This window comes from Sparus aurata, chromosome 13 (assembly GCF_900880675.1).
Source record: "Sparus aurata chromosome 13, fSpaAur1.1, whole genome shotgun sequence".
In the NCBI taxonomy this organism is placed as follows: Eukaryota; Metazoa; Chordata; class Actinopteri; order Spariformes; family Sparidae; genus Sparus; species Sparus aurata.
In genome coordinates, this window is record NC_044199.1 from 12341667 (window position 1) to 12357993 (window position 16327).

Sequence of the window (16327 nt, forward strand, 5' to 3'; positions counted from 1 at the left end):
ATATTTTGACAATAGTTACTTTGTTTATGAGCTACATTTTTTACTGTTTCTTTCTTTCTTTCTTTTTTAAGTAACCTTGTCCATCTTATAATATCATTGACTTTTTCCACCTACATTTCTTAAGGTTGAAAATGGGTATTTTAAGTTTGTTATCGGTGTTCTAGCGTGCCAGTGTTTTGCCTCTGTTTGCAGTGTCTTCCAACTACAGCGTGGACTTAAATTCAAACAGGAATGGAAAAAGTGATTTGTTTTTCTTAAAGACCACCACTGTGTAAAAAAAAACAAAAAAAAAAACATGTTACACATAAAAGCAACATATAAATAACTTTTGTCCTCAGAAGTACAGAGGGTCATTCTTTTTCGGGATAATAGTCATATATATTGGATTAGGAAGTGGTGCATGACTCGTGTTATATCAGATAATATATGAGTAGATGAAAAAGTTGATTAAACCTGAAATAAATAAATGGGGCAATAGATATAAACTTCAATATAAATTCACAAGTTCAATCAATAAGTGTTTTCAATTCAAAACTTTTATTCACTTTAGGATTCATTTCATAGGCATATGTATTCATTTAATATGTTGCAGTAATTCATGCATACATTCACACACTGCTGGCGGTGGCTGCCATGCAAGCTGCCCTCCAGCACATCAGGAGCAATTTGGGGATTCAGTATCTTGCACAAGGACACTTCGGCATGCAGACCCGACAACAAGATGCTGGCTCTAGTCCCTGAACTACAGCTGCTGAACTGGTTAACTGTATAGGCTGTAAACAATCAAAACAAAAAGTTAGCAAATAAATGTAGTGCAATAAAATAGTTTTTTCATTTCTTTTTTTTAAGTTACCTCTGTGAGATAATGGCCTAAAAGTATACTACATACTGGAAATATTAAAGTAGGTCCCAAGTAGAAGTACCTCAAAGTACTTAGTTACTTTACATCACTTGGTCAAATTGAAAGCAGTAACTTTTATAGGACTGGTTGGTTTGGTTTGGGAATGTACATTTAATGGAAAGCAGATGTTGCAGGAGAGGAGAGGAGGGAAGGGGAGGGGGGAGGAGAGGAGAGGAGGGGAGCAGAAAAGAGAGGAAAGGAAAGAAGGGGATAGGAGAGGAGGAGAGGGGAGGAGGAGGGGAGAAGATAGGAGAGGAGAGGAGAGGAGAGGTGTGAGGGCACCACAGCTGGCTGCTGGCCCACTTCTTAAACTGTTTTTGCTAACAGCTAACCAGCTCTGTAACGGTCACAGGGAGGTTACGGTCAGGCTCGGTCAGCCGAAGAGCACAGATGAGTAAGGAGTAACAAGGGAAAAGGACGTTTCTTTTTTTTTTTCTTCTTTTCTTTTTTCTTTTTTTTCTTTTCACAGAGCTCCAGGAAGTCTGAAACCGCTACGTTTGCAAAAAGAAAAGAAAAGAAAAAAAAAACCGGACGGAGGACGAATAGTGGATGAAGAGAGAGCGAGAGAGAGAGAAAAAAAGTTCACCCGGTTAACCTTTGAACTGTCTTCCTCTGTCCTCACAAGAAGAAGTCACAAGACAAAAAAGTCAAAGTAGAGTTTCACGAATGACTGTCCGCACGGTAAGCAGCAGCAGCAGCAGCCGCGAGTGTAGCTAGTTTTTAGGGGGAAAAGTAGTTCGGTGTCAACGTGTAAACACAGCGGTACGAGGGGAAGAGAAAGGGAGCGAAGGGAAGGACTGTGTGGAGGGAAGCGGGGAGTTGTTTTCATTTTTTTTTTTTTTTTTGCCCTTCGTGGTAATAATGATTCCCAGGGCACTTCACTTCTTCCTGCTAGTTCCTTTTGCTTGTTGGATTCGCACCAGGCGGCTAATCCCAACAACTGGTTCTTAAATGACTTCAGTAGGAGGCTCCTGGATGCTGATCAGACTTTCAGGATAAAAGTGTTCTCCTGTTCTTTTCAAGTGTTTTCTGTGCAGCACCTAAAGTAGTATCTCAGGGCCGGACTCCTTAAGGTTTTTGTCCTCTGGCTCTTTTTATTTATTTTTTCCTGTCTGTAACTCTGGAACAACATGCTTTTTTGTTTTGTTTTGTTTTGTTTAAAATGTATGTTTTTTGCTTTTCAAATGCAGAGACTACAAGTTGAGAACAAAGCGAGGAGGGAGACACACACACCATGTCCTCTGTTCACTTCAATCCAGGGTCGGATTCAGGTGTGAACGGGTGAGACGGCTCCTTTGTTGCTGCTTCGCTCCTGTCTTTTAATCCATTTATTCCATTTGTGAAGGTCTGATCTTGTTTGTGTTGTCTTGTTTTAGAAACATTGCAAAGATGGAGGATGCTACGGTGGAGATTGACGATGGAAAGGATGAGAGCGTGGTGCCAGACACGATGTACCAGTAAGTTTATACACTTCTAGACTGCAGATGATACGGCAAATTAGATTCCAAGGATCACTGTACGCTCTCTCCTCCTTTTGCAGCAATATACGGAAGAAGATAACGCCTTTTGTCATGTCCTTTGGATTTCGGTGAGTGTGTGTCTTTCGGGGGGGTTGTCTAGAGAGATGATTGCCTGTCATGGTAGTTGTTTGATGATGCTGTCCGTCTCTTCCCACCAGCATATTTGGAGTGATTCTGATCCTCGTGGACTTTGTGCTGGTGATTGTGGACCTCTCCCTGCCAGCCAGGAGCAGAGAGGTTGGAGATGCCATAGAGGCCGTGTCGCTCCTCATCTCATTCTTCTTTCTCGTTGATGTGCTGCTGCGGGTCTATGTGGAGGGGTGAGAGAGTGTATCCTTATATGTTTCTTACAGCCTTCTGTTAAATTGAAGCTTGTAACGTTAATCACTTGCTGAGGCTTTTGTTAGTGTGTGGGGGGGGGGTTAATTCAGGATTCAGAGAGCAATATGTTGGAAATTGCACTTGCCCGTTGCAACCACCTTGCTTGTGAAAGCGAGAACAAGAAATGCTTTAAAAGAGTGATGCAAACATTCCCACAGTCCTGTGTCAGCATAAATCAACTGATTAGCCGTTGAACAGGAAGTCGTGAAGAGGAAGCTGGACAGGAAATGTATGGCATGATTCAGGCTGGTGACCGGGAAACAAAATGACTCAGAGCACTAGTACAGCTGTCGCTGACTTTCTCTCATATTTTTGTCATATTAATTAATCAAGACTCGGGCACATACGAATGGTTGAATGGTCTGGTTTTCTCTTCAGCATGTTAATCGCCTCGTGTTTTGTTTAATTAACTTTCTTTCAGGTTCAAAGTTTATTTCAGCTCCAAGCTGAACATCATAGATGCCTGTGTTGTGGTGATCACGCTGGTGGTCACTATGGTCTACACCTTCTCTGACCTGACAGGAACCAGTCTCATCCCGAGGTACCTTCTTTCTCCTGCATAACCAGCTATAAGTCTGGATTCACATCAGAACAGGCGGTGCGACGATAACGCAGGTTTTCCCATTAATTTGAATCGGGGTGACAGTTGAAGCCAACTCAGCTTTCATAGAAAGCACCGCCCGACGTCACGCTGCAATGGCCAATTTTCATAAGCTGGCGATCAGACTCGCAGCATGAATGTCTGAAACCACAGTGGAGTGTAATGTAATGTGTCATCTCTATTCACTCAGTTTGGCATTGTGCACCAGTTTGAAACACATTTGTGGATGCCAATGATCACTGGAGGAAATCAGAAGCAGAGTTGAAGGGGTCAGTAGCTGGGCGTGTTTTTGAGCATGGCTAAATGCTACAGAGGGAACAGGACGGACATTTCTCTGTGCAGTGCTTCGTTTCAGCTGTGATAACTCTGTTTGGTTTTGTGCCCCAGTTTAAAACGCCCAGTAATTATCTGCCTCACATCCTGGTTGTTTACTACTTATTTTAATCCATTCATGAGGACAAACGATCACTAGTAGAACCAGCATTCTGGGAGCGTTACACCATAGAGGCTTTTCCTTTCGGCAAACCGACCAGCAGGTGTCCATGGCGTGACACTCCCACTCTGCTGCGCAAGCGTGCCGTAGTTCTCCGCACCACCAGATTTGTAATGGCCCATACCGTTCAGTCAGACATTTGGTGTAGTGGATAAAGAATAATATAATGCATGGAATCTCTGTGGGCTCCTCTTTGGTATGCAGTGAGTAGGTTTATCAGAGTACCAGGATTTATTAATTATGTTCCTCAAATTGATCCTCAGACAGATTTATAGTCCACCCACGCAGGGATTTTTAAAATTTATGCTGCCTGATTAGGACTGTGTACAAACTCTGTGTAATTAACATTGCCCACATTCCCGTTAGTTTTGTTGCACCTGTTAGGGTGTGACAATTTACACCCGTGTCATTTTTTGTTAGTCCATAGACTTTGTTTACGACATGTAATTCCGAGATTAGCTCCACCTGGCTATAGGTCCAACCAGGCAGGGTCATTGAAAACACTTGTGCAGGTGCACAGCACCTTTAAGACTGTAACTGAATGCAAATACAACTGTGTGGCTTAGCCTACTGTACAGCAGGGCCTTTCTAAATACTGCAGAAAATAGTGTTTTTTTCGTTGGGAGCTCTATTTACGGTTAATGCTAACCTCAGACTGAACAATCAATAAGTAAACCAGTGAAGATAATACATTTACATGTTCCTTTCATAAACCATATTGAGAGTATTGTGATACCTTAAAATACTGATCAGTTATTGATTTCAACCATAGCCACCCTGCGGCACATAGAGGGACATTATTATTGTTTTACAATTTTTAAAGAATGCCTTATAAAAATATAGGGTGAATTAATCTCGGTGCTGTTAAGTGTTTTTCATTCATTCTTCATCAGGGTGGTGACGTTTCTTCGTTTCCTGAGAATTATAATCCTGGTGAGGGTTTTCAGACTGGCAGCACAGAAGAAAGAGCTGGAGAAGGTCACAAGGCGGATGGTGAGGTCATCACCTAATGTAGTAAAATTCACCCTGTGTGGCATTAGAGTTGGCTTCAAAAGAGAAGCTGCCGTCTACTTCTCAATGATTGATTTGTCGTCTTTCTCAGATTTCTGAGAACAAGCGGCGTTATCAGAAGGATGGATTTGACCTTGACCTCACTTATGTCACAGGTAGTTGTTGTATGCGGTATAATGCAAAGAAGAAAAAGAAAACCCATCATACATGCATGTCAGAAAATATAATCCAAATTGATTGCTACAAATCGCACTGTTTTATGAGGTGGAATGTTTTTTGCACCATACTTCTCTAGACCGTGTCATCGCCATGTCCTTCCCGTCCTCTGGGAAGCAGTCGTTCTACAGGAATCCGATCAGGGTGAGTCCGACACAAACTGGGCACATGCATATCAAATGAGCCCACTTTGATCACTCACTTGCTTTCGGTTGAATTGAACTCATCAATTTCAAAGTTAATTCATTCACAGGTACCATTGACACAAGGGACTTTCAACAAAAACTAAACCTCTTAAGTGTACACACACATACGAACACAGGTGTAACCTATTTCTCTTCTTTCTGTGCAGGAAGTAGCAAGGTTCCTAGACACTAAACATGAAGGCCACTATAAAGTTTACAACCTCTGCAGTAAGTCGGCAACGCCTCACATCACATGCACTGCATTCCTTTTTACGTAGAACTACACAAGCGTCATCTTTTGTTTTCAGGCGAGAAGGGCTACGACCCGCAGTTCTTCCACTACAAGGTCGAACGCGTGTTCATTGATGATCACAACGTCCCCTCCTTGGAGTGAGTCGCACATTCTGCCGTGATGTGTCATTTTGTTTCACCTCTCCCTTTTGCCTGTAACAATTATACAGTATCTCTTTAGATAACAGCATCACCTGAGGGCCTGCTTAGCCAGTCTTTGCCTCTGTCTTTGTCTCAGGGACATGCTGAAATACACAGCAAACGTGAGGGAGTGGATGTCTGCTGATCCCAAAAACATCATCGCTATCCACTGTAAAGGAGGGAAAGGTGATGCCAAAGATTGTGACTTGTGTCATTGTTATTTTGTTATTATTTTATTGGAGTTGAACAAAGGCATTAGTTCAGTGCAGCAATTCACTAATAGTTAACCCTCTATTGACAGTTCACTGCCACTCTCTTTACAGGGCGCACCGGTACTATGATTTGCACCTGGCTTATCGACAGTGACCAGTTTGAGAGTGCACAGGTATGTCTCTTTTAATTTAGATTTTAGTTCAGGTAAGTGTTAATGAATTGGCAAAACATTTTGTAACCAGACTGTGATTCCTTCGTGTTTGTCCACCAGGACAGTCTGGACTATTTCGGTGAGAGGAGGACAGACAAGAGTCGAAGCTCCAAGTTTCAGGGAGTGGAGACCCCCTCTCAGGTGAGAACAGGCCCCCGAGGGGACAGACTTACAGAGGCTATTTTTTATAGTGGCATTTAGTGTGAAATGTTTCCCTTTTTGGTCTACACTTGAGGCCACTTTGTGTAGAATTAGAAATATTTCTGAAGGGCGCCTCCCAGTGGTCAAAAGCTAAACTGTGGCAGTGGGGTATGGATGGGAGCTATTATCAGCTGTGTCTGACGGTGTGTGTGTATATCTCCTTTTTATAGAGTACACATAATTTGTATATATATAAATGCACACAATGTATATATGTGATTGTTTTCCTTTAATCTTGGCAGTTTAAAGGGACAATTCACCCCAAATTAAAGAAAAAAACATATTTTTTCATATTTCCAGTGCTGTTCATCCATACAGATTGTTTTGGTTAGCAACTTAGCTACCCTATTGTTTACACCCCACACTGTCACAAGCATGTGGACATGTCTTCTCCATGTTTCCTTGTGGTTTTGGGAGAAAGAAAATGGTCCTTACATGAAACTGCTCACAACAAGGACTGTGGATTTAGCAAGAGTATGCGGGTCATGATTTCTGTAAAGAGACACCGCTGTTGAGCTTGTCGGGCACCACAAGCTGAGTGTCATCTAGTCCCATTATATTCAAGAGAGGGCAAACATTTCTATGACCCATATCTCCAAAACTAGGCAACTCGCATCAAAACAATCTTAGAAGGATCGATGGTAAGAGGAAGAATATGTATTTTGGATTTTCGGCTGAACTGTGTCTTTTTAAGATTTGAATTGATTCGTCAGTGGAGAAAATTTAAATAAGATTTCCTCATAAAACCTTATTTTAGATGTTTTGTGTCTGTGAAACCACAGAGCCGGTACGTTGGGTACTACGAGATCATGAAGTCCAAGTTCAACAGACAGCTGCCTCCACCTAAAAGCCTCACGATCAAGAGCATCCGCATCCACTCCATAGCAGGTGATACCCAGCAAACCAGCGTGGCACTCCAATGAGGAACTTTTATCCTTTATATTTCTCATCGTGCCTGTGTTCATATCTGCTTTTTACACTCTTATCTAGGTGTGGGTAAAGGTGATGGCAGCGATCTAAAGGTGAAGATAATTTTGAAGAAAGAGCTGGTGTTTCAGTGTGTGTGTGCCAAACAGGAGAACTGCACAGTAAGTCTCACACACTCCTCAGGTCACATCGACTCATTTGTTGAACAGGCGATTAACACTTCTCTGGTGTTTAAAGGTGTTCCCCGATGTGGGCAGCAATGCTGCAGTCATCAGCCTGCAGAATGGGCCTGTGGTTGAGGGGGACGTGAAGGTCATGTTTGAGTCAAGTGCTGTGAGTGCATGCTTCTGCACCTTTTTTTTTTTTTAAGCTATGTAAGGAAAGCTGGGGTTCTGCCTGAGCCTATGATTCAGTTTCTTTTCATCTTCCTCTTCAGGGTCTGCCAAAAGGATACGAAGATGTTCCGTTCTACTTCTGGTTCAATACCTCCTTCATAGAAGATAACAAGTAGGTTTCTGTAGCATTTGACTCGAAGTTTCATATTCTGCTTTGACGTTGGGGCTGACCTCCAAACTCTCCACAGGCTATTTCTACCCAGGGACGAGCTGGACAACCCGCACAAACCCAAGACCTGGGACCTGTACAAGGAGGACTTTGGTGTCACCATGTTCTTCTCAGATCCGTAATAGAAGCCCCGAATGGGACAAAAGGGCTTGTTTTGACTTTACTTTTAATGATGGATGCTGAGGAGAAATTGGTAGATTGAACACTAACTCAAAAAATTAAAAAGAGGCATTAAATTACTTGCGTTCAAATCCTGTAGACTGCAGTGTTTGGCTGATGGGTTTTGGCACTTAAACTGAAATTGGTAAGGATACATGTGAAAAAACGTATGTCTTCCAGCGAATCATTTGCTACCTGTATGTGTGTAGGACTATTTTGATTGTCCTCAAATAAAAAAAAGTGTACATATCTTGAGTTTACTTCTCAGTGCTGCTCTTAATTCAACCCCAAGAGAATTTACTCCATTTCAAACTACTACATACGAAACAAATTGACACAAGTATCAGATTTCTTCCTTTATTCACAATTTATACAATGTGTAAATTAATGCTTATTTTACAAGTTGCATTACTTGTCACGCACATGTTTCACCGCAGGTCGCATAGATCAATATTGCAAACTCATCCCGTGCTCATCACACTTTGGGGTCTGGTCTATTAAGTTTGTTTCTAATAAACCTGAACGTGAACTAGCAAACAAAAGAATTAAAGTGCAGATTTACAATACTGTTAGTCATTCAGCTTTGCCAACCTCTTTGCTGAAGCAGATAGTCCGGCGCATTAAGGTAGATCTTTAACAAACTGACCTAAATCTTCACATTCAAACTGACCCAAAGCTCCAACCTGAGAAGTGATGGTCGAGGTCTGTAAATCCACCAGATTCAGTAAGTTACCATCCTCAAATCCTGGCAAACGCTAATGTTCACATTGCCTGGCGGGACAGATGAAAAGGACAGATAGTTTGATGATTTTGATGTAAACTTTCCACGATGTATCACAATCTGATGAAAACTTGGGATTTCATAAAGCCTATCCTGAAAATGCTCATGGACACAGACACCGAGGAGAATTTCGGTATCGGGTCCGAGCGATTCCTTAGCAGAACAACATTTAAGCATTATTGTGAAGTATGGATTTGTTTAACATCCTCCCTGATACAAGGCACCCAGTACAGCAGAACTGCACAACATCTTTGAGAACAGTTTTGAGTGGTCTTTACACAACTGTCATTACAAAAACAGCTGTTGACAATCCCAAGGCATGCTACGAATCACAATCCGATGTCTTTGCAAAACATCACTGACAACAAAAAAGGCAGAACAGATCTCAACAGAACAGTCCTCTTTGACCAACCAGCAACAGGACATACTTGTCAGCTCAGTTTCATATTTGGTCATTGCGTCCCCCCCCCCGCCACCCAGACATTCAGTCCACACTTAAGGTCAACAAAGGGTTTTTCTGGCAGCCCGGGCCAAATTTCCTCCAAAACCATTGAGGAGGTCGCACTGCTCCAGCTCTTCGTACCGCCCACTTCGCAGAAAGCAGAGCAATGAAGTTTTGCACGTCTCCTTGCAGGGCTCAGACACGTGTCCTTTATGTCTGAAATACCAGAACTTCTGGAAGGCTTGGTCGTCTTTGACAAAGGTCTGCATGAGCCCGTCGCAGTTGGAAGGGAAGAGACTGGTCAGACCATAGGCCTTGGTCGCACGATACAATAGTGTCCATTTGGGGTTCTGTTCTGGGGTACTTGGCGCTTCTGGCTTGTGGTTTGCCTCAGTGAGGTTCAGGATGTAGGTTTCGTGGTCGAGCACCATACGAGAGCTTCCTTGGTAGTTCCCATCCACGTAGTAGACACGATAACCTGTAGTGAGAAAGAAAATAAATTAAATACCGATTTTCTAACAGTGTGTGTCACTTCTGAAGTGTTGGGAAAACAAGTTCAATGAGCTCACCTGGGTTAAGATTAATATAAGTAGTGACACTGGGAGCGATGAAAGCCACTCCCAGTGGGCGTTTCATGGTCACTTCATCATAAAACATCTGAAACTCATCCAGATGTGTATGGCCAAAAAACTGTCCAGTGATTGTGCTTTCATACCTGTTTTCAAATGGAAAAGAAAAAAAAAAAAAAAAGTCAAAATGAGCTCTCAATACTACAAATTCAAGAATATTCAAATATGTTCCATTTGACAAGTTTAACTTTTGAACACAAGATTTCTCCTCCTTCACTGTAAAGTCCATTGTCAGTGCATGTACATCAAGTTTCCACTTCACACTGTGTACAAGGAATATTGGACTAAGATTGGCTTTCAGAACTAACTGATGTCACAAGTCATTCTCGCAAGCCCGCTCTTGAAAATTTGAGTTTCAGTGAGTGCAGAGAAAATGTAAACTTTTAGTAATGATTGTGGGAACAACTCTGCACATACGGAGCACAGTAGGACACTGACCTTGCAATCGACTTGCATATTTATCAACTGAAGCAGATATACAAAACCACGCAAGATTTAGCCATGCAAACAAAGAGGAAGTGAAAGGAGCATTGCTGGCAAGTCAGTCAACCACATATTCACCTGACTATAATTATCTCTACATCTGCACTTACACATCCTACTAATAATCTGGACTGAATACCATATACTGGCATCACACCTAAAAACAGACATCCGCCACAAACAGACATGAAGCATTTATATCCCGACACTGATCAAGAGGCTCATTAGTAAGGAACCACTGCCGAGTTTACGGAACTTCATGTTCTTCTCTTCTGTGTAAAGACATACGATGATGTACAACCTCCATTTCTAACACCTCTGGGAGTCTGCATCTTAAGGTTTAAATGATCAGTGTGGCTACCTGTTGATAATGTGATAGTAGTTCCAGCTCCAGCTGCCAAGACACAGTCCAGGTGGGATGTGACCGATGATATGTACCTACATAAACAAGACAATGACATCATGTAGAGGACGGTTATTGCCCTCATAAAATAATATTTTTTATTGCCATCTCATGCCCAGTACCAGTAGCTAAAGGAAAGCAAATGAGAAAGTCATTATGAACACCCTTTATGGCGCACGTGACTGAGGTAGGACATGAACCAAGTGACCTAAGTGACCAAAATGACCCAGATTCTTCTTTCGGCTTTTGTTTTTTTTGCTGCTCGACTCACCTTCTCTCCTTTGTCCTCACTGGCCTGGAGAGTGTGAACCAGCCACTGCAGCTGGTTAGCAGGATCGGTGGAGTTCACCATCAGCCAGAAGTTTTCTCTAGCGCAGAAGTTCATGTTGAGAGAGACCACTCTTAGACCAGGCTGAATCGCCATTGTGTAGAATCCTCCATATCTGAGAATAAACCAGAAAAAAACAAAAACATGGAAGGATTCAGAAAGGGAAATTCCATCTTAGGGGGTCCCCCGTGAAAAAAAAAAACATTCCAAACCATGTACTGTTTATAGGAAACAGTATGCCGATACAAAAAGTGACCACTTCCGCTTGCAAACACAGTTCCTACTTTTAAAACTAGATCCAAATCTTGGCTTTCTTTTACTTCTTATCTTAACAAGACTTACATCTTCTCTACAGGGTGGCCTGACCTGCACAATTACGTCAAACACCCATACACATTTAGATTGAATAAAAAAAAAAAAAAAAACATGAATATCAAGAACCTCAAAGTCTTCAAAGCCTGCTCTGATAGCCACGGAGACCATTCCTCTGCCATTGTATTGTAGAGCCAGGCGCTTGATCTGTTGCCGTGAACGAAAGGCGGTGGAAAGCTGTTCACTGGTGTGCTCTCGTGGTTCCCTATGGCGGGGTAAACCGTCACATTGGGTCCAAGGTGTCTGGACAGGAGACAGGATGAAGAGGATCAATACCAGGTATCGCGTGACAAACATCTGACCAAAGCAGCAGCACAACACCCTGAATGTTATCAACATTTGGAGCCAGAGTACAAGGCCATTTTTGAGATTAAGTCCAAAGTCCAACAGCAGTCATCTAAAAACTACCCCCGACAGCTAAGGGAGCGCTGGTAAATGTGCAGTAACACCATAAATTTATGAGTGAAGGGCCCAATTATGTTCTTATCTTGCACCCAAAAACTCAAACAACAAATTACTTGTGGATGAGCCTGGAGATGACTGAAAGCTCCGACAGCTGCTGTTTCCTGGTCTGAGACCAAACATTGTGCGCCGGTATGTCTCCGGTCCAGTAGACCCAGTCCCAGGGTCCGGCTGCGGCAACGTTTTCCAGGAGGTTCTCCACCGTCCGCAGAGGCAGGTCACACTTACTGTAGGTTCCCCAGTAGCCAGCCTCCCTCCGCCTCCAGCTGGGAGAACCAGAATCTTTACGGCAACACAGAGGGGCCTTGCAGTCTGCAGTGCTGCCGGCTAGATATTCCTGTCAGTGGAGATGAGATGCACTCAGGTGACCATAATCAGGCTACTGCTTTCTGGTTAGTCATTCTAAATTTCCTGGGAAAACTGCAACATTTCTTTCAGGTAAATCATTAATTTCGACCTTGTGTTTTTTGTAGCTTATGACCTGAACACAGAGGTTAAATCTAAGCTGTCCGCTATCAATTTGAAACAGCATTTATTGCACACAATTTCTTGTGGAGAAACTTTGAGGCAATACGAAAGCTCTAGCATGTTATCTTATCAAAAGACTGGATTAGGGGTGGCATTTTTTTCTCTCCACAGAAAACACACTCACCTGGTCCCAGTGGATGTCAGTTAGAAACAGGACCCTGTTCTGTGGAGAACCAGGTTTGGGAGGAGAGGGTGGTGTCACAGGGGGCTTTGGGGCCTTCGGCAGGGTGATGTTCCAGGGTGCGTAGATGTCAAATTTGCCACAGGAAGGCCCCACCAGCAGAGCGCATGCTTCAGAGGGCCAAAGGAGGGACTGCTGCAGAGCCCGGATAAAGTCATCCCTGAACAACGAGATTATTTCGCGACACACCTGCTCGTCAGCCAGATGGAGACGGATACACGCCTCGCCTACCGCCTGTGCCACTCGCTCTTCATTTGTGTCACTCTAGGAGAGAAGAAAGGCAGAACCGGACAAAATGCTTCACTGATTGACCACAAATTTCCTGAAAAAAAAAATGAGTCTACAATTCTTACTTTCTAGACCAGTATATATTGCGTGACAAGGGTCACACTTCCTGAATGTTGGCTGTATTAAAATGTTATATTTGCACTTTTCATTTAGAGAAGAAAAATGTATCTGAATCCCGTGTTTCAGGTCAACGGCTGTGGGCTAGCGGACGAAGGGGGCACCTTAGGTCAACCAAGAGACCGTATGATCAAGATGTCTCAAGCATGTTTTCAAGCTAAATCAGCTAAAAACACCAGGAAATATATAAACAGACAAGCTTTTCAAGGTGGCAGAACAAGAACTGGACCCTCTAAATATCGGGCTTTAGTGTCACATGCCACATTGGTTCGAACTCGAGTGACCCAGTGCAAGTAAATCACTTCCATTGGTGTTAGAAGCTAATAATTGGTGCATCCATAACGTAAAATTATAGGTAGGATCATAGTCTCTGGAAAAATCCTGGTTTCATGACTCTCATGAGAGTTAGAACAGAAACAAGGTGTAGCTGAGCCTTCACAGTTCTAAAAAGCCTTCACAGTCTATACTAGGTTTGTCACGATACCAGAATTTCAGTAGTCGATACCAATACCTGTGAATTTCCACGATTCGCGATACTAATTTGATACCACGAATTGAATTCTCTAAACAAGTCGGGAGTCTAGAATTGCTCCGTATTTATCCACTTCGAATAGCAAAATATTTCCACACGCGACTCTTAGTACCTGTCTTGTCGACGAGCAGACGTTTTGTGCTTTCACTCTCACTTGCTGAAGCTATTTTTTTCTAAGACGGCAGGTTTTCTTCTTCAGCGCCGCTGACTGCTCTGTGCTGCTCACACGCGTATACTGCCCCCGTCAGTTCCGCCAAGAATCGACACGGCTTGCCGAGTGAAAAGTTGTATATTCGGTTCTGACAGTACAGGAAAAAAGCAAGTATCGAATTATTTTTTCCGTGTCGGCATCGAATTGGTATCGAAGTATCGGTTCTTGTGACAACCCTAGTCTATACACATTGGGAAATCGCTGCATCCCTAATTGGTGTTGACCTTGTGAAAGAAGTAGGTTTGCACTGAGCAACAGGATCTGACTGGCTCACATTATCGTCTTAGCATAACTGTTCTCACATCGCAACTTGTAAAAGGAATAAATTATGCTGAACTCAATATTTTTAAACTGAAAACATTGACAACAACAATGGCAACCAAGCAGAAGGAGGAAGTCAGACATGTCAGCTGGTTATAAACAGAACCTAAAGGAGAACAGAAAAAGGAACATCAACTCAGTTTACTTTATCAGGGTAATTTTGACACTTGCGTATATCTTGATCTCGGATAGTAGAAACTAATGACTAATACTGAAACAACACCTCTCTGAACAGATGCACTTCACAATACTCACTTCATTACAGCAGGACTCAAAGATTATCTGGGCTGATATTCAGCATTTTCCAATTGTTGGCATCTGTGATTTTTTTTCCTGTCAGATTGCTGAGAAGAAACTAATGTAAAAATGTGCCACTTTGGCTCTGATGCTGCATTTCTCTCACACAATGTCCCCTCCACAACACGATCTGATTGGCAACGCATCAAAATTAAAAAACCTATAAACTGAATAATCTGAATCTGTAGTAGTAGTAGTAAATGCATCAAAGAAACAGAGTGGAGAGAACTATAAAAAGTAGCAGTGAAGTACCTCAAAGTTGTACTTATGAACAGCACTTGAGTAAATTGGAATGTAGGTGTATTTCATCGCAGGTTGTATGACATTTTAACACAAAAGATTCAATGGAAATAGGTCCCAAATATTGGTTTTCAGCCTCCTTGATTTATAATAATCAGCAACAGCCCTGAAAAAGCCATATCGGTCTACCACTTGCTTAAACCATGAGTTTGATCTGGGTGTGCCCTTTTCTTTCTTTTTTTCCCCTTTTAACATATTTCTATGTTGTTTGCCTCCAATTGAAAGATTTGTCTTCCTTGTCTAACAGACTGTGGGTTAACTGGTTGGTTATATAAACACACAAAAGGCACACATTCATATGTTACTGGTTGTTGGAGCTTTTCTTGTAATACGGAATTAAAGATAACTTGTAATTGTAGAGATCTTCAGCTCAGTCACTTCATTGCACCAGCATCCTCTTTGGTAAGAAGAACGTGTGGAGAAACATTACCAGCAGGGCGATGTCCAGGATGGTGAAAACGGCTTTGCACAAGGGGCAGGAGACGTTCCTCCAACTGAACCCGACCCCGGGCCGGCTGAGCTGCTGCACGAACACCGGCCCCCGCTGCTCCGAGGCGGGTGCCGGGTGACCGGAGCCGGGCGGCGTCGACGTCAACAGCAGCAGCAAGGTGAAGGTTATCAGCAGGGCGGGGAGCCTCATGGCGCTCGGCGGGCAGGCAGGTGTCCTCCGAGGACTTGAGTGTCGGCAGCCTGTGTGTGGGGAGGAGGAGGAAGGGGGGGACGTGAACACACCGTCACGGAAGTAACACTCAGCGGTTCTTGTTTTTTTTTTTACACTTAAAAAGAAATGACACAGAAAGAACATGCAGAAGGAAAGGCTACCAACTATCTGCTGACAAATTAGCAACCTAGCTGCTCTGTTTTTTTGTTGTTGTGTTGCAAACTGTACCGACCGAAAATGTCGTCGTCGTCGTTTTCGTCCTCCAGCCGGGGTTTGGTGAACACAGGCGGGTCAGGAGAGTCAACACGGCCGCCAGCTCCCACTTCGACACAGTGTGCGGTGAAGGCGAGCTGTTCTTCCTCCTCCTCCTGTGCGCAGGTCGTTGTGCAGACATGCAGCACACACAGCTTGTTGTGATGTGACAGCTCACCGCTCCGTCTTGTGAGAGGCAGAGACGGTCAGCTGACTCGTCACGTGGTATCCTTTTTCTTTTTCCTTCCCCACTCTTTCTTTACTCAGAGCAGATTGTAACACGGACCGCAGCTGTTTGATCACTTAATCGAACGATGATTGCACATGAAGGGGGGAATGTGTTGACCTTTCAGCCCCCCCGCCTCCCAGCAGCTCAGTCCAAAAACTACAATGTACCTGCACTAAACCCAAAGTTACACACTTCAGATCTGCATTGTCATTCAAGTAGTCTTAATAACTTTATGTAGATCACTCCTAACTACTGTAGAAAAGTACCCAAAAGTCATACTTGAGTAAAAGTGAAGACATAACGTTAAAATATTACTCTGGGAAAGTGTTTATTTTTGTTGTTTTTAAGAATCCATCCACACCAACATGACCCTAATGTCTGATGACGATGGAGCCTAATTTACCTCAGTATAATTATATAGCTACTTAAGCATTTTATTGTTTTTTCATATATTATGTATATAGTGCTTTATTGTTGTACTAGAATGTACCTGCT

At 42.9% G+C, this 16327-nt stretch overlaps 2 protein-coding genes across 3 annotated transcripts; one reads left to right on the forward strand and one right to left on the reverse strand.

Annotated features, from left to right (window-relative positions):
- The first annotated feature begins 1302 nt into the window (after positions 1-1302).
- Positions 1303-8275, forward strand: tpte (transmembrane phosphatase with tensin homology). Of its 2 annotated transcripts, none has more exons than XM_030438022.1 (19): positions 1303-1582; positions 2092-2182; positions 2278-2358; positions 2442-2489; positions 2580-2741; positions 3224-3343; positions 4790-4889; positions 4999-5062; positions 5203-5267; positions 5476-5536; positions 5617-5698; positions 5838-5926; positions 6064-6125; positions 6225-6305; positions 7148-7253; positions 7356-7453; positions 7530-7625; positions 7729-7799; positions 7876-8275. In XM_030438022.1, exons 2-19 carry the CDS (start codon positions 2136-2138, stop codon positions 7976-7978), a joined length of 1536 nt encoding a protein of 511 aa, XP_030293882.1. In that variant the 5' UTR covers positions 1303-1582; positions 2092-2135; the 3' UTR covers positions 7979-8275. The 2 variants fall into 2 exon arrangements, with proteins under 2 accessions (XP_030293882.1, XP_030293883.1); XM_030438023.1 differs by lacking the exon at positions 1303-1582 and adding an exon at positions 1606-1974.
- Positions 8276-8358: 83 nt separating this feature from the next.
- smpd1 (sphingomyelin phosphodiesterase 1) lies at positions 8359-15798 on the reverse strand. The gene is made up of 9 exons (XM_030438021.1): positions 15584-15798; positions 15121-15380; positions 12568-12888; positions 11972-12252; positions 11523-11696; positions 11025-11196; positions 10712-10788; positions 9808-9953; positions 8359-9716 (listed from the first exon to the last, which is right to left on the reverse strand). The coding sequence occupies exons 2-9, from the start codon at positions 15328-15330 to the stop codon at positions 9298-9300; spliced, it is 1800 nt and encodes a 599-aa protein (XP_030293881.1). The 5' UTR covers positions 15331-15380; positions 15584-15798; the 3' UTR covers positions 8359-9297.
- Positions 15799-16327: the final 529 nt, after the last annotated feature.